General features: G+C 32.9%; 2 protein-coding genes across 2 annotated transcripts; one reads left to right on the top strand and one right to left on the bottom strand.

Annotated features, from left to right (window-relative positions):
- The first annotated feature begins 3,217 nt into the window (after positions 1 to 3,217).
- On the top strand, positions 3,218 to 3,874 carry LOC112740711 (stress-induced protein KIN2). The gene is made up of 3 exons (XM_025789306.3): positions 3,218 to 3,335; positions 3,431 to 3,499; positions 3,592 to 3,874. Exons 1-3 carry the CDS (start codon positions 3,282 to 3,284, stop codon positions 3,664 to 3,666), a joined length of 198 nt encoding a protein of 65 aa, XP_025645091.1. The 5' UTR covers positions 3,218 to 3,281; the 3' UTR covers positions 3,667 to 3,874.
- Positions 3,875 to 4,390: 516 nt separating this feature from the next.
- On the bottom strand, positions 4,391 to 6,103 carry LOC112740709 (short-chain dehydrogenase reductase ATA1-like). The gene is made up of 3 exons (XM_025789305.2): positions 6,051 to 6,103; positions 5,482 to 5,959; positions 4,391 to 4,717 (listed from the first exon to the last, which is right to left on the bottom strand). The coding sequence occupies exons 1-3, from the start codon at positions 6,101 to 6,103 to the stop codon at positions 4,391 to 4,393; spliced, it is 858 nt and encodes a 285-aa protein (XP_025645090.1).
- Between the last annotated feature and the right edge of the window lie 12,480 nt (positions 6,104 to 18,583).

The following is an 18,583-nucleotide window of genomic DNA, read 5'->3' as shown; positions in this document are numbered from 1 at the left end:
CCAAATCATTGCTCTGAAAACTGAATCGGACCGATCAGTTCGACCGAATTAACTGGAAATCGATCACTTGTTCGATTCGGTTGATGTGAAGAACCGTCATATAAAAAATTAGCTTAAAAATTAGTCAAATTGATAATTAACCGGTGAACCGTCAAATCGTCCGATTTTTTTTTTCGGTTTAGTAGTATATATATATATCTTAAAAAAAATCTCAAAAGACAAAGAATAAATAAAAAAAATTCAAGAGGTACAAAAAATTTAAAATTTTAAAATTTCCTCTCTCTTATTTTCTTAAAATTTTTTAAAAAATAATAAAATATAAAATAAAATTTCTCTAATAATTTTTAACTATGATATAACTTTTTTTAATCTGATCTAAATTTTAGGAAAAAAGACAAATAGGTCCCTGACTTTTCAAACTTTTGACAAATACATTCCTGATAAAATTTAAATACAAAAAAGTCCCTGACTTTAACAAACGGAGGACAATTTAGTCCTTCCGTCTATTTGCCTCTCATACACCAAACGGAACTGGCTGACGTGGCTGAAACGGTGTCCAGGTGTCCGTTACGGTGCCACGCTGGAAGGGGAATAAAGTTCGAAGGACAAATAGGTCCTTGAGAATTTTTTTTTCAAAATTAATAAACTCCTTTCCTAAATTCTCTTATCTACCTCTCTCCATTTTTATATTTCTCTCTACTATTTTTACTCTATATATAATTATATTTTATATTAGTAATTTGACAAATCAAAATATGTCATTCGCTATTTTTTTACAATTAAAATATTTTAAATATAAAAGTATACACATTAAATTATTTTAAATTTTAGATAACGAATGTTAAAATTAATTATTAATAAAAAATTAGACTTTTTCATATAAAAATAATAACTAAAAATCTTATTATTTAATTTTTTTATCTGCAGATATCTTGGTCTTCTTAGTCAGAAATTTTTGTCAACTTATGACTTTTTTGTAAAAGTAGTTTGATTTTATAAATCTTTTGTGTCATGCATAATTTATACTGTTAGAACAAAGTGAACTATAATTTAAAAAAAAAATTATTCTCATAATATTATTATGGATAAAAATACTAGTTCTAATATAATACACAAATGCTCTAATGCTAACTTAATACATGAATAATGCACAAATGAACTAATACTAACTTGATGCATAAATGAACTGATGCTAACTAATGCCACTGGTATGATGAAAACTGAACTAATACAATTTAACAAATTCTAATATAATACACAAATGCACTAAAACTGAACTAATGCAATTTAAGAAAAAAAAGTAGAAATAGAACAAGCCCAAATTCTGTAATTTTAATACAAATAATTTAAATTGCAGAATACAACAAGTTAACTAGATTTTAAAATATAAGCAGTTCATTTAATCTATAACATAAATATTTTTTTTTTACATTATAATATAGATCTAATTTGAATATTATTTGATTAGAGTCTATTAATGTTGTAAATGTAAATATTAAGGAAACTTTGCGCAAAGTTCCATTACCATTAATGGGTGGCTCCACGATTTCTTATGGGCGCAAGCCTCCCACGTAATTCAGTCTTATGATTTTTTTCAGTTAAGATAGTGAATGGAATTACAACTATTTCAACTATTTAATCAATTACTTCTTGGAAATGCTAAAAGTATTATTCAATTTTTTTATATGATACCGGGATTGAAATTAAGAATATCAGCCCAGGTGTTAATTACACAACCTTGACTATATTCTACAGATCGGTTGAAATTGAAACCATTTAAATTGAAAGCCATAGTGCTAATCCATTTTTGGATAGACGCCCATATAAAATAAATAATCAATTCGACCTATACGAAATAATTTTTTTTTATAAAAAAACCAACTTTTAGCCTACATAAACTAAATTCCCATAATAAAAGCATAATAGAAGTATAATGAAAAAAAAAATCTCAAGGACCTATTTGTCCTTCGAACTTTATTTGTAAAATGACGTCAAGGACTTATTTGTCCTTCGAACTTTATTCCCCTTCCAGCGTGGCACCGTAACGGACACCTCAACACCGTTTCAGCCACGTCAGTCAGTTCCGTTTGGTGTATGAGAGGCAAATAGACGGAAGGACTAAATTGTCCTCCGTTTGTTAAAGTCAGGGACTTTTTTGTATTTAAATTTTGTCAAGGATGTATTTGTCAAAAATTTGAAAAGTCAGGGACCTATTTGTCTTTTTCTCTAAATTTTATTAACCTAATCAACTAACTATGGTATAACTTTTTTACAAATTATAAAAATATGAGAAAAGTTTTATTTTATATTTTATTATTATTTTAAAAAAATTTAAGAAAGCAAGAGAGAAAATTTTAAAAATTTTAATTTTTTTGTGTCTCTTGAATTTTTTTATTTATTCTTTATCTTTTGAGATTTTTTTATTTGCGATTGAAATTGATTAATAAATATATAATTTGAGAAAAAATAAAAAATTATAAAATTAAATTTTTTAATAATTTTTATAATTTACAAAAAAAATTACATAATGATTAATTAATTAAATTAACAAAATTTAGGTTAGATTAAAACTTTTAGTTCATTACAAATGAGCAGTATTCAACAAATAAGTAAAAATCAATTTAGACCATTTTGGGGCCTATTGGGCATTTAATTTAATGAGCCCATGAAAATCAGCCCATTTATAAAACTGTCTTCTGTCCAAAAATTAGTTGTCTCTCTTTCTTATTTTGTTTTTGGAAAATATATAATAAAACGAAACACTATAAACCAAAAAAAAAAAAAGAAAAGTAAAACGAAACAACAATTACGAGAGGCTATGTATGTAAGAAATTTTAATGTGGAGCTAGTTCATGTTTGTTGTGTACTCAGTTATATTTCAGATCTCTTCTATTAAATATATTTTCCCAACCATTTTATTTTTCATGTAAAATAAATAGACTTGGTCCCAAAAGTGAATATTATAAATAATTGAGTATATATAAAAAAAAAATCTCAAATTAATAATCTACAAGAAAGAATTAACCCTAAAAAATAGTAAGAGTATTCTCCACCACATCTCTCCTATTCAACCGGTTTTAGCTAAAGGCAATGTAAGAATTCCACAAAGGATCCTGAATTTTTGGTAGCTAAAATTCCGTAGAATACAAATACTATTGAAACTTTTGCATATAAATATCAATAGAATTCAGATTAATAATATTCATCACTCACTTGAACTCCTCTCTAATACATCATTATTCAGGTAATCAGTTCCATTACACTTTCAAATTAAAGAAGATATGGACTCAGAGAAGTTGAGCTTCCAGGCTGGAGAGGCCAAGGGCCAAGCTCAGGTTTGATTACACTCAAAATAATTAATTAACAAACGATTTATAATAATGGAGATCACATAGAATTAATTATGTATGCTCTTCTGTGATTATTGCAGGAGAAGGCAAGCAACTTGGTAGACATGGCTAGCAATGCAGCTCAATCTACAAAAGAAACCATGCAACAGGTCCCAATTCTTAATTTATATTATCTTATATATTATACAATATTAATGATGTGAAATTGATAGATTTTTTTTTTTTAATTTTATATGTGCAGGCTGGTCAGCAGATGATGGCAACAGCACAAGGAGCTGCTGAAGCTGTGAAGAATGCAACTGGCATGAACAAATGAAGATCTATAGGATTCAAGATGGATTTAATTTGACCATCAAGTTTCACTCAGTTTTTTAATTTAATTTCTTCTCTTTTATTTAGGTTTGTTTTTATGTGACTCTTATTAATTAAGGAGTCCTATGAATAACTATCAAGTATTGTTTTAAGAGCAAATTAAAAACAGTATATGATGTAGCCCTTATTCTATTAATCAATGAAATTACATATCTCAGGATAATTTTAATATATATTTTTTAATTATTCATGAGTGATAATTATTCAAAATGATTAGTTTCTGCAAATTTTTATCTGAACAATCTAGATGATCAAAAGGGATCTAACCAACAACAAGTTAACAAGTGTTTTTGAATTGCACTCCATACTAATTAATTGTCATTAATTAGTGATTATTTAAATTTTATTTTTTAAAAAATACAAAATTAATGATTATTAATTTTAGTTGTTTAAAATTGACTAATTAAAAATTATTTACCTATATTTTTCTAATAACTATGTATAAGTGAATTAAATTATACTCTTATGTTATATATTCATTTAATAAAATTCGATCAAAACAACCCGACTAAATATTTATTTTAGTCGAAATAATCTTGAGCCGAATTTAATAACTACGATTAAAACTAAATTAGAAATATACATATACATATTATTATAATTCTTGACTATGTAGCAATAAATTATAACTATAAATAGCATATATTATAGTCCATTTGAACTAAAATTTACAGTGAATTTAGATCTTGATAGATGAAACTCATGTGACCAAAAGCAGAAGTGTAGCCTCCATCAACTTTCAAAGAGTGTGCAGTTATGAAGGAAGATTCATCACTAGCCAAGAAGAGAGCAGCATGTGCCACATCATCAGCAGTTGAACCTTTCCCTTTGAGCAAACTTGCATTCTTCCCAATATAGTCCTTCAATTCTTGAGGGGTAATCTCTCTCCCAAACCTTTTAAAAGCACTTAGAAGCATCTCTGAGGGAACCCCATGTGGAGATATGCCATTAACTCTAATCAAATGCACTCCTAACTCACAAGCAGCACTTCTCACCTATATATTATGGTGTGTACAAATATGAATAAGAGTATTATTAAATGCATAGTTAGGGACACTTTATAACATTGAGAGACAAGACTAATATTAAAACAAAACAAAAAAAAAAAAGCTATTTAATAAGAAACTTTTTTGTATATACATAACATAACTAAACATTATAAGATAATATATAACAATTTTTTTATACTTATTTTATCACTTATGAAATTTTAGTATAATATTTTTTAATATTTAATTTTTTTATATTTTTGTTATCGAATCGAATTAAGTTCAATAAAAATAAATTATACAAATAACACATATAATTCATGACAATAATAAATAAAAGAGGAAGTATAGGGAGCCAATGGAGTATCTGTACAATGTGTACAATGGGAGTTTAAGAATGTTCGATTCAGTAGTATATCATATGTTTATTATACTTGGTACCCGGATGGTTATTCTAGATAGTATGGGTATATTGTGTTTAAGAAATTAGTATAGTATTTTACACTAAATGTTCATTTTTTAACTCACACTGGGCCAAATAAATAGTCTATTGTACACATTGTAAAATACTCCATTAGCTCCCTAGCGGAATTCTAAATAAAAACATCTTTGGCTCAGATGAGCCAAATGAAGAAAAACAGAAAAATATAGTAATTTAATAAGAAAATTAATAATAAAATATTTTGAAGTAGAAAAATTGCATACAAATACACAACATGAGCATATATAGATAAAATATTTGTATGATAATAATTAATAAAGCTTCTCACCAAACCATCAATTGCTGCTTTGGACAAAGTATATGGATGTGCACCTAAACCACCCATGATTGATGAAGCACTTGAGGTGCATATGATGGACCCTCCTTTTTTGCCATTGATCATAGCCTTAGAAGCATGTTTGATTCCATGTATGGTTCCATTGAGGTTTATGGATAACAAGTGTTTCACATGTTCCATGTCAAGGCTTGTAATGCTTCCATCAACACCTGCAATTCCAGCATTGTTGAACATTATGTGTAATTGTCCCTTCCATGAGATTGCAAGGTTAATGGCTGATTCAACATCTTGTTCCTTTGACACATCACAGTGTATGAATCTTCCACCAATGGATTGAGCTAGTGAGGCACCAAGATCATCAAGAACATCAGCAATCACAACATGTGCTCCATTTTCTGCAAACAATTTTGCTGTGGCTGCTCCTATTCCTCTTGCACCACCAGTTATCACTGCCACCTTGTTTACAAGCCTTAGAAAAATCAAATTAAAAAACATAAGCAACCTTATAATAATTAATTAATTAATTAATTAGTTGGAATAATTATTTTCATAATACAAACCTCTTTGAAGGTGATTTTCTTGTTTCCTCATTTAGTTTCATATGTGGCTCCATTGCATTCCTGTGATGATTTCTTTTGATTTAATTTAATTTAGTTTAATTTGCTCCCTTATATTCAACAATTAGATAGATTTTATATATGGTCAATGAAGTGTATGAGGTGCATAAAAAACAGGTGCTCTTAGAATGCATGCTTCTTTATTTATTTCTTTTTATGGGAAACATGCTTGTTGTACCTTATAACTACACCTCACTTCTTGTTTTTAGTTTCTATTGATTTCTTGATTCCACCATCTTTGTTTGGTTTATCTAATTTCATTCAAAGCTCATGTTCTAAAATGATTTTAATTTTTAAACAACTACTTGAAGATATAAAGGTCCAATACTGTACAAACTAAATATTTTTAACACTCACTCAATTTTTTTTTTTTTTTTACCGTTTAAAGTTGTTAGAGAAAAGGACAATTTAGTCCCTGACCTTTTAACCCGTGGACATTTTCGTCCCTGAGCATTGGAAAATACATTTAAATCCCTGACGTTCCTTAAAATAAGACCGATGAGTCCCTCCGTCCATGAGCCACCCTCAGGGCGGACGGAAAACGCTGAGCTGGCTCCCCCTATGCTGACATGGCTCATCGGCGTGCCCACGTGGCAAGTAAGTGAGTTGGATGTTTTGAAAACGGGACACATTAGTCCCTCTAACACAATACGACGCCGTTCTGAAGCCTGCCCCTTATTTACATTATCGTTCCTTTCCCTGTGTGCAATCCCTATTACACCCACAGAGCTTTTACAGAATTACACAAAACCCTAAGGAAGATTAAAGATCAAAGACGGGATTACTCTGTTTCTCCCTCCAAAAAAACCACCGTCCCGACGGAAAAGGTTCCGGTGCGCATTCGGTCTGAATCCAGTCTGAGTTGCCGTCTTCATTACAGAAGGTAAGAATCAGTAGCATTGCTTAGTGAGTTGATTGTGTAGTTCAATTGTTATGAAAGTATGAACTGTTGTACGTGCATGGTGATAGTAATGGTATAAACTGTATGTGCGTTGTAACAGTAAATTTGATTCAATGCTAGGGCAAAGAAAAGTTCTTGGATGATTTCTGTTTCTATTTTTTTTGTAGGAGATTGATGTATGAGTGTATAGTTAGTTGAGCGTTGATTTCTGTTTTTTTTCTCCAGATGGTAGATGTGTTTGTGGTGCCTGTTTTCTACCATGGAGGAAGTTTTGTCAGAAAAAGTAATGGTTCCCTTGTTTATGAAAATGGAAAGGTAGAGAAATTTCCAGAAATGGACCTGGATTATGTGAATTTTGGGGACTTGATCACACTTTTTAAAGGCTTAGGGTACCAGTCGTATAGGGCAGTTTATTGGTATGATCCAATGAGTGATGACATTGAGTCGGGGCTACACAGTTTGACAGGGGATGCAGGGATCAATGCCATGCGAGAGAACATAATGAAGAATACAAAGAAGAATGAGTTTTACCTGTACTTTGACCACCCTATTGATAAGCCTGATATTGTGGAGGATGCTGGAAAAAAAGGAAAGAGTCCTGTGTTAGGAGAGATTCAGAGTTCATCTTCAGATGATGGGTATGAGAGTACGGAGGATGAGCCCTACAAACCTCCACCACCCGGACATGAAACTGACAGTGATGATGGTGATAATAGCAATGAGGACAGAGCACGCAAGAGGAAGAGAGTTAGTAAGGGAAAGGAGAAAATTGTGTCTCCAAGAAAGCCATCTGCAAAGAAGCCATGTGCCAAGAAGCCAGATGCAAAGAAGACAGATGTGAACATGAGTAGGAGAAGTTGGTTAAAGAAGGGACAGAGTAGTGGAAAGGGGACATCTGAGGTGAATAGAAGGCATCAGGCCAGGAGTGAACCCAATAAACAGCAGCATGCTAAATCTGGGCCCAATGATCATGAGGCTGATTTTGGGCCCAATGAAGAACAGCCCAACACAGATCCAAGTGTGAGGTTCTATGTCAGTACAGTCCAAGATGATGATGATGAGGATCCTATATATGATTACCATTCTGAGGAGTTACACACTCCTAACTCATCAGATGATGAGTCCAGTAGGCACAAGTTTCCTGAATTTGATGATGATTATGCTTTTGGAGAGGGGAGGTTTGAGTTAGGGACAAGGTTTGCAACCATAGAGAGATTTAAAGAAGTTGTGAAAGACTCTTTTATTGCTGAGGGTAGAGAGCTTAGGTGGATTAAGAATGATAGGGAGAGAGTTAGGGTGGGATGCAAGGATGATGACTGCCCGTGGTTAGTTCATTTGTCTTACAACAGATCACTGCAATGCTATCAGGTGAAGACTTACAAAAACGATCACACATGTGCAAGGGACCTAGGAAGTAACGCTGTTGATCAACATTGGATTAGTAAGAAGGTGGAGAAGAGAATGAGTTCACATCCTCACATGAGAACAAATGAAGCTGTTGACTTTCTGAGAGAGGAGTTCTCGCTCACTGCACATCCAAAGATGGTCTACAGAGCAGTTAAGGAGGCAAGGGAGAAGATAATGGGCAATGAGAGGGAGCAGTACAATAATGTGAGGGATTACTTGTTTGAGATTCTAAGAAGCAACCCTGGCTCCAGGGCAGAGCTGTGTGTAACTCCAATTCCTCAAGCCCCTCCTGTGTTTGATAAGCTGTATATAGGGTTAGAGGCATGCAAGCAGGGGTTCAAGAGTGGATGCAGACCTCTAATCCACCTTGATGGTTGCTTCTTGAAAACATACTATGGTGGACAACTCTTAACTGCAGTGGCACAAGATGCGAATAATCAATTTTATGTTGTTTCTTATGGAGTTGCAAGGTCTGAAACCAAAGAGTCGTGGAAATGGTTTCTTACTCTACTTCAGGAGGATCTGGGGGATGTTCAGACTCATGGTTGGAATTTCATGTCCGACCAACAGAAGGTAATATTCACAACTTGATAATGGTTGAATTTTTTACTGGTGAATTCTATTATAGTTAGATATTCATTCACTGTTATGCTTAGTTTAATAATACAATTGTTCACAATTGACTAGTTATGTTTAATGGAGAAACCATTGTGTACTGCTGATAGGGTTTGCTGCCTGCTTTGAAAGAAGTTATGCCAAATGCACATCACCGGAACTGTGTGATGCACATTTGGAAAAACTTCATAAACCGATTTAAGGATTTGTATATTCGGGAGGTGGTTTGGGATTGTGCTAGGTGCACCACCATACCCGAATTCAAGGAACAGATGGAGAAACTGAAAGGCATTAATCAAGGGGCATGGGAATATCTCTCCAAGTTTGAGCCAGCAACTTGGGTCAAGGCGTATTTCTCCCACGGGCCAAAAGTGGACAACCTCACAAATAACATGTGTGAGGTGTTCAACTCAAAGATAGTCAGCTATAGAAGCAAGCCTATACTCACCATGTGTGAAGAAATTAGGTGCTATCTGATGCGGAGAATGGTTAAGCATAAAGAGCTACTAAGTGATTATACTGGGAAGCTGGCACCAGTTCAGCAGAAGAGGATGGAGCGTCTAATAAGGCCTAGCAATAAATGGCGTGCAGACTGGACAGGTGATGATGCACGCAAGCGTTTCGAAGTTACTCGTAAAGCTACAAAGGTTGACGTTGATCTCATAAGGCAGACTTGCTCCTGCAACAAATGGCAGCTAACTGGTAAGTTCTAAGTTACTCAAACGCGTTACCTTAATCTGATTCAAGAATTAGTTATATTGTTTTCAATCTTTTCATTGCTGGCTGAATGATGTTTTAGTATGTTGATTTTGTTGTTTTTAACTTGCTAACTGAATGATATTTTAATATATTGTGTTCAATATTTTAAGTTGATGGCTGATTCTTGTTTTATTACTGCTGCACTCAATATTTTAAGTTGCTGGCTGATTCTTGTTTTATTACTGCTGCACTCAATATTTTAAGTTACTGGCTGATTGTTGTTTTATTACTGGTGCACTCAATTCTGGTTGATGATTTTGTCTTCTGTGTTAGGCATGCCATGTATCCATGCCATAGCAGCAATAAGGAAGAGGCATGATCATCCAGAGGATTATGTGCATCCATGGTTATGCATGGAGTCAATACACAAGACATATGCTCATTGTATTCAGCCTGTGCCAAGTGAGGAGTTCTGGACAAGGACTGAATACACAAGGCCGGATCCTCCAATCATAAAGAGGCCAATTGGCAGGCCAAAAGTGCATAATAGACAAAAGGATCCAGCTGAGCCAATGATGCAACAAGGAGATAAGTTGAAGAGGTCATTCAAAGTGACTTGTAGTAAGTGTGGTTCAACGGGACATAACTACAAGACATGCAAGGGCGCTCCATCTAATCCCAATTGGAAACCTAAGGCAAAGAAGCCCAAGAAAGGTTCCACATCTCAGTCACTTGCAGTCATCCCATTGTCACAGTCAGCCCCAAATGATAGTGTAAGTAATTTGCTTTAGGAGTAATCTGTTTGATTTCTTAACTATGCTAGGAGTATATGTGTTTACTTCAATGTTTGAGTGTATGTGATTTCTTAACTATGCTAGGAGTATATTATCTGTCTAGGAGTGTATGTGTTTGATTACTTCAATATTTGATTTCTTTAGGAGTGTATGTGTTTATTTCAATGTTTGATTTCTTTAGGAGTGTATGTGATTTCTTAACTATGCTAGGAGTATATTATCTGTTTGCATTGTTATCTATTATGATCAGGATGCTCCATCTACTCAAGATGCTCCACCTACTCATGATGCTCCATCTGGTCATGATCATGACAAAGCTACTCAGCAATCCACACCTACTGTAACTTACTAACTATTCAATTGATTAATTAATGTCTACTATGTCTAATTGGTTTGACTAATTACAATGCTTTTCAACCCAGCTCTCAACACAGGGGTCAAGTGGTGTCATCCCAGGTCCTTCTAACCCTGTGGCAGCAACACAAGCAGCAGTCCAAGTCAGGCCAGGACCAGCAACCAGGAGGACACCTTTTCGACCTCCACTCCAAGTACCATCCACAGCGGCCCAAAAAGGTCAAGCAACTCCACCGAAGATGAGGCCCAAGCAGAAGATATTCAGGCCACCAGCTCCGCTATGCCCCAGTCCACAACCACCTCAAAGTCAACCAAACGCCGCTAACCCACAACAACCTCAAGTCCCACCAGGAACAAGTGCAGCAGCTACCCAGGAGACATTAGCGGCAGCAGGCACGGCCACAAGCAGATTATTCAAATTTATCCCTAATTCACCTACCATTGTGCCAAAGAAGTGAAGAACTGTCTAGATTATAGTTATGCTCATTTTGGAGTTTAGGTTTCTACTTATTTCTGAACAGTTTGGCTTATGCCTTGTATTTTGAGTTTGAGGCTTACTTTTGACATCTTAAGCTTCAACAAACTACTCATTTTTTGAGACTTGTTCATTTTGGAAATATTTAGTACACAATGGCTATGAGGCTTGTTCATCTTGAGACTTGTTTATTTTGGAAAAATTTATGAAAACTGTTTAGCAATATAACATCATCTCTCTAAATTATGTATGCAACTACAGCCTTTAATTCCTCAATGTTTCCATGTTTATTTACATACTCAAAACATAAGTTCAACATACTGATATTATAACTCCAGTTTCATTTAGATTACAGGACTCATAACTTGCCAAAATGGCATATTTCAATACATAACATGAACCTACAACATACCATTCTCTATCGTGATTGTTATAGTTCATCTCTCAAGCAATAGCTACATAAAAGGCAACAACAACAGCAAATATCATTACACAAATACACAAGGCTAATGGGTTTTTCTTCTTCTCCAAAGCAATAATCTTCTCCTCCAAAACAGCCATTCTATGATCCAACTCATCTTCCTTTTCCTCTTCTTCTTCTACAACTTCAACATGTTTCCCATCGACATGTCTGCTCTCACATATGCACCAATTGCTTCCTATTCTGGCAAGATGCTCATCGACCCAAACAAAAAATTTGCAATGAGGTTCAGTTCCCTGTCAAAATTACCAAAATCATCTACTGTCAGCATCCATCTCAGATCAAACCAAAGGCAGAATTTTTAAATTTACCTTATAGAATGGACAACCCAAGAAGATTCTGTTAGGGTTGCTCCTGGTCCTCGACCTGTACATAATTGCATAAACTCCACAAAAGCACCTAGGGGCGACGGCGTCGTTTGGCTGGTCAGCATGAACACCACATGGAATTGAGCTTGAAACGGATTTTTCTTCTCTTACTCCACTAACACTTCTTCTTGAGGTTGATGATGCCCCCTTCGTCGCCATTACCAAAATCTGAACAAGTCTTCTCCTCAACACCTGCTGCCACCATGAAGGAACGACCCATACGAATTTTAATATTAGGGCAGGCTTCAGAACGGCGTCGTATTGTGTTAGAGGGACTAATGTGTCCCGTTTTCAAAACATCCAACTCACTTACTTGCCACGTGGGCACGCCGATGAGCCATGTCAGCATAGGGGGAGCCAGCTCAGCGTTTTCCGTCCGCCCTGAGGGTGGCTCATGGACGGAGGGACTCATCGGTCTTATTTTAAGGAACGTCAGGGATTTAAATGTATTTTCCAATGCTCAGGGATGAAAATGTCCACGGGTTAAAAGGTCAGGGACTAAATTGTCCTTTTCTCAAGTTGTTATTCTAAAAAATGTACATTTGTTGCATACTATGAGAAGCATGGAGATTTTCTTGATTTGTCTGATACACGTGTTTTCTATGTTTAACTGTATCTTAATAAAAAATAAAAAATTCTTATTCGAATACACTTGAACACACATAAATATCATCACGTATTAGCGTGCCCAGTCCTATTCTTAATATGTATTATTGAAATGAGTTTAGAAATAGTATATATTATTAATTATTAAAACAAAATATATTTTAAATACTTTATATAATTAAAAAAATATTAAATATAATTAAAAAATTAATTTATATTTTAATATCAATAAAATACAAAAATATCATTATAATTTATCTAAAAAATACTTTATATTTTATATATATACTGTATTCCCGTATCTTATAAGAATTTTAAATTTGTATGTCCTGTGTCTATATCAATGTCCACATTATAGGTTGCATAGCAAACATACGTTTTAATTATGTTATATATATATATATAATTAATCATTTTACAAAAATACATATTTGGTATTTAAAAAATAATTATATTACTATAAAAAAATAATTATTCACTTATAACAAGTTTGATTATTCTACTGTAACATATTTAATTATTTTAGTAATTGATTACTTTATTAAAAAATATATAAAATAATATATATAAATAATATATAAAAATACATAATTGATGGTCACCATTAAAAAGGTTTTAATGCATTAGAACTTTATATTATGTGTACACAAAAAAAAATCAATAATTAAATTAGCTATCATATATTTACATTATAAATAAATATACGTATTATTTAATTTATTTTTAATGTATATTTTGTATTTCGATAGATATTTTATATATAATACGGTAACATGATTGTATTTAGGGTTTTTTACTTAAATAAATTGTATGGGAGTCAAAATTACTTGATTTCCCTGAAACGAATTCTGCAACGTGAATTCCCTCTTGGTATTATTATATAAATCGTCCTAGGCTGCATAGGGTTACATAAAACGTGAATCATCTCATCCTAGGACGATTTATGCATGAACATGTTAGGCAAATCAAACGTAAATCGTGGCAGGGTCTCCAGGGTTAGAAGAAGAGCATAAATCGTCCCAGGGTGTAGGTTTTACGTGTTAATGGGCTAACTCTCACTGGGCTGCCATGATTTATGCATTATTGGAACCCTATTCAGCCTGGTACGATTTATGTTTGTGTTCGTAACACTAACGGGGCTAGGACGATTTATGCCCAAGTTGTAAGAACCATAGAAGTCAGAACCGAACCGGTGATCGAACCGTTCACGTAACCGGATTAATGGTTCAACCGGCAGGTAACCAGTTGAACCGATTGACCCGATCCTATGTAATTAAAAAATAAAATATATAAAAAAATTTTAAATTAAAATTTAAAATACATATTTTCACTATTAACCCAACTTCAACATTTTTAAAAAAATTTGAAACTCAAGCGGTTCGGTCGAACCGGTCTCACCGAGTGATATCAATTTAAACCAATTCACTCACCATTTTGACCGGAGAGGAAGTTTGGGGGGAGAAGTGTTTCGGGTGTGGGGACCAGCCCGCGGCGGAGCTGCAACTGCTGGTGGGCAGAGGCGCCTGAGTGGCGCAGGTGGTGGTGGCAGTGAGCCGCCGGTGACCGACTGGTGGAGGAAGTAATCTGTCCGGTGGTGATAATGGCCGCGAACCAAGGAGATATATACCGCCTGAATGGCATTACGCATGTTGCCGGATTTATTGATCAAAAGGTATGTTTTTGAATTTTGTAATGTTGTTGAGTCGAGGCCATGAGTATGTTAGGTACATTGATATGTTGGATGATATAGCATATTGGATGATATTGTATAGGGTGAATATGCATCTTAGAATATTTTTTGATTAAGACGTTGCCCGATACCATGTTTAGTGATTTAGTTAGTTTTTGGTTTAGTATAAGACGTTAGAAATCAGGGTTCTTAGTAGATTATGGAATTCACTCATGATAGGGGGATGGTTCTGATGGCAGAATCCCAAAAAATTCGCTGTTGTTACTATTGTTAGAAGGACCGGACCGGACCGGAGTGAATTGGTTTAAATCGATATCACTCGGTGAGACCGGTTCGATCGAACCGCTTGAGTTTCAAATTTTTTTAAAAATGTTGAAGTTGGGTTAATAGTGAAAATATGTATTTTAAATTTTAATTTTAAATTTTTTTATATATTTTATTTTTTAATTACATAGGATCGATTCAATCGGTTCAACTGGTTACCTGCCGGTTGAACCATTAACCCGGTTACGTGAACGGTTCGATCACCGATTCGGTTTTGACTTCTATGGTTCTTACAACTTGGGCATAAATCGTCCCAGCCCAGTTAGTGTTACGAACACAAACATAAATCGTGCCAGGCTGAATAAGGTCCCAATAATGCATAAACCGTGGCAGCCCAGTGAGAGTTAGCCCATTAACACGTAAAACCTACCACCCTGGGACGATTTATGCTCTTCTTCTAACCCTGGAGACCCTGCCACGATTTACGTTTGATTTGCCTAACATGTTCATGCATAAATCGTCCTAGACTAAGATGATTCACGTTTTATATAACCCTATGCAGCCTAGGACGATTTATATAATAATACCAAGAGGAGATTCATGTTGCAGAATTCGTTTCAGGGAAATCAGATAATTTTGACTCCCATACAATTTATTTAAGTAAAAAATCTTTTATTTTATTTGTTTTATTTTTTTTATTTAGTTTATTTAAGTCACCAAAAAAATTTCTAATTTATTCAAATGTGAGTGTGTAAAGATCGGAGGTTAGAGAAAAACATATATACAGTTGAGTATGATGTTAAGAATAATAATAAGATGAATGTTGGTGGCGAGATTACTGATGATTATAACTTATAAACCAAGAGGGAAACACTTAGATACGTTTTTTATTTTTTATTTTTATTTTTAATATTTTTTTTTTAGTTTGAATTTTTAATTTTTATTTTTATTTTTAATATTTTATTTTTTAAATTTTTAAAAAAATACGTAAAAATATGAGATAAAAATAAAAAATAAAATTTTATTATTTTAATTTTTTTTTATAAAATTCAAAAAACAAAAAATACTGAAAATAAAAATAAAAAATAAAAACACCAACTAAACATACTCTTATATGGTCTCCTTCTACCTACACAATTATTTTCATATTCTACAACCATAGTTCCACTTAATGATACATAGTGTTAGCTAGTAGGTGCTTTATTTATTTATCTATGATCTATCCGTAACATTAATTTTGTAAAATAATAAAAATATGATCCAAAATTGTTTTTTCTAACCACAATTTATTTTGTGTTAGAACTTAGAAGAGTAATTAACGAGGCCAAGTGGGATTGTCTAATGTCTGCTGTTTTTGTAGGACTGCTGGTACTGCATCAGTTACTTGTATGAATCTGCTAAAGCTTCCACCTTATCAAAGGTTTGTCCTAGGCTAAATTTTCTTAGATTTTGAAATGATTAGGAGGAATTTACTCACTGGTCACTGGAGGCCTTATCTTGAACGTGCAGTAAGTTTGAACCCCTGCTGTGAAGGAGGTATTAATGGTGCTAAGGTATCATCTTATTCTTGAATTAATTGACTCTTTCGACGGTATCATTTTGTGCAGGTGCTTTCATAATGCTTTATTTGTTAACTATCATGTAAACTTTAAGAATTTTTCCCAGTATAATTTCCGGAATAAACCAGAGCGGCTACTTAATGAAAAATGATAAAACTAAATGGATTGACTCATTGAAACAATCTGTTAAATTCAAATACCTGTCCTTTTTGTTATTCCTTCTTTCAATTTTTGATGTTGAATCATTATGACAAGAAGAAATATATGTGACAAGCTCCTGGAAAGTTAGATGTCATAGGTGGTATTGCTGACTATTCTGAAAGCCTTATCTCTCCTGTACAAGCATAACATTAGTGATATGTAAAGTTAAGCATTAGCACATATCATGTCCCCAAACTAAAAGGTCAATTCCTTAATTGACAATTACTTGAATGAATAAAAGTTTCATAGGTGCTTCTTGTTAAGATAATAATAATGTAAAAGAGTCCTAAAAGTTAAAGCTATTAATTAGGTAGAGCCTCATAAATAGTTACTTCAGAATGTTATTGACCCAACAGGTTATTCCAGAAAATATAGACAAACATTCATTCGAAGGAGTCTACTGTGTTGCTGTGCAAATTCAATTTGAGATATCATATTAACATTGCTTCTTTTGTAACATTATCTTATAGATGCTCTGCCATGTTGCTCTACAAAGCTGTCACCCTTAATATCTTCGGATGAGGACTATAATGATGAGGATGAAGATAACACTGAACACTATAACTGATAGTTTTAGTATGATTGAACAATATACTGAGAATTATAGTTGATGTATCAATACGTTTTGTTTATGTTTTGAATTATATTGACTTGCTTGTTTTTATAGTAGTTTTCTTTTAGTTTGATAATTCGATAAATTTGTTTATTTTTTAAAATATTATAAATATTCAAATACAAATTAGATAAAAATTTGTATTTATTAAATTTATATTTATTTTGTATGAAAATAAGTTTATTTTGCAATGGAAAAATCTAAAAAAAAAAATATTTTACCTTACTAGTGGATTTATAGACGGATTTTCTGTTTGTATTCAAAGTTTAGAATGGTTTTACAAGGTTCCAATTACCGACGAAAATTCCGTCAAAAAATCTGTCTCTAATTACCGACGAAAAATCTGTCGGAAAATCTGTCTCTAATCACCGACGAAAAATCCGTCGGAAAGTTTGACGTTCCAGGGAAATGGAGGAGAGAATTTACTGAGAAAAAATATGTCGGTAACTAGAAAACTCTGTCAGTAAATTACCGATAAAAAAATCCATCGGTAAATAATTTTCGACGAAATTTTTACAGAGAGACAAAATTCGTTAGTAACCAAAAATCTGTCTGTAATAAAGACTAATTTATCTATAAATCTGTCTGTATTAAGCAATTTCCTAGTTGTGTCTGTGATTCTGGAATAAATTTTATCTTATAACCTTAAATGAATGTGCTAATTAAACATGCATATTAATGTAAATATAAAATACGATATGATTAAACATGAATATTAATGTCAATATAAAATACGATATGATATAAAAAACATAAATACATGAATTTTAATACACACACAAAATCAAATATTTTTTAGATAAATTATAATAATATTTTAATATTTTATTCATATTAAAATATAAATTATATATTTTAACTATTTTTAATATCTTTTTAATTATATAAAGTATTTAACTATTTTAAATATCTTTTTAACTATATAAAGTATTTAAAACAATTTTTTGTATTAATAAATGACAATATATTATTTTTAAAAATCATTTCAAGAATATAAGTTAAGAATAAGATTTAACACGACTGATATATGATGGTATTTAAGTATGTATAAACGTCTCTAAAAAAATATTTTATATTTTTTATTAAGATACAGATATATACAAAAAAATATACGTGTCAGGTAAATATCAAATGAGTGTCGTATCTAAAATGTGTTTGACACTCGAATACGACAAGTAAAAAAATATATGTGCTTTATAGGATGCATCAAATTAAATACATTCTGCCACCTTGCTTATTATATCTTGTAGGACTATTAAACTACTATAACTATGAGTGTTCATGGCTCGGCCCGACTCGAAAATCTGGTTCGATTCCGAATTTTTTAGGGGCTAATTTGTTGTGATTTCATTGGGTCTAAGGTCAGGTAAGGGTCTCAAAAATAGATCCGGTTATTATTTCGAGTCGAGTCCGAGCCATAGCTCGAGTCACCCGAATTCGGTCCGGTGA

The sequence above is a fragment of the Arachis hypogaea genome, chromosome 14 (assembly GCF_003086295.3).
Source record: "Arachis hypogaea cultivar Tifrunner chromosome 14, arahy.Tifrunner.gnm2.J5K5, whole genome shotgun sequence".
Classification (NCBI taxonomy): Eukaryota; Viridiplantae; Streptophyta; class Magnoliopsida; order Fabales; family Fabaceae; genus Arachis; species Arachis hypogaea.
The sequence above is the reverse complement of the archived record's forward strand: the minus strand, read 5'-3'. Positions and strand labels throughout refer to the sequence as shown.

Excerpts from the sequence above, each read along its gene's own strand:
- LOC112740711 (XM_025789306.3), top strand. The coding sequence starts at position 3,282 with ATGGACTCAGAGAAGTTGAGCTTCCAGGCTGGAGAGGCCAAGGGCCAA. Across the intron at positions 3,336-3,430 it reads AGGCCAAGGGCCAAGCTCAG|GAGAAGGCAAGCAACTTGGT; the intron begins GTTTGATTACAC and ends TGATTATTGCAG. Across the intron at positions 3,500-3,591 it reads CAAAAGAAACCATGCAACAG|GCTGGTCAGCAGATGATGGC; the intron begins GTCCCAATTCTT and ends TTATATGTGCAG.
- LOC112740709 (XM_025789305.2), bottom strand. The coding sequence starts at position 6,103 with ATGGAGCCACATATGAAACTAAATGAGGAAACAAGAAAATCACCTTCA. Across the intron at positions 5,960-6,050 it reads AGAAAATCACCTTCAAAGAG|GCTTGTAAACAAGGTGGCAG; the intron begins GTTTGTATTATG and ends GATTTTTCTAAG. Across the intron at positions 4,718-5,481 it reads AAGCAGCAATTGATGGTTTG|GTGAGAAGTGCTGCTTGTGA; the intron begins GTGAGAAGCTTT and ends CATAATATATAG.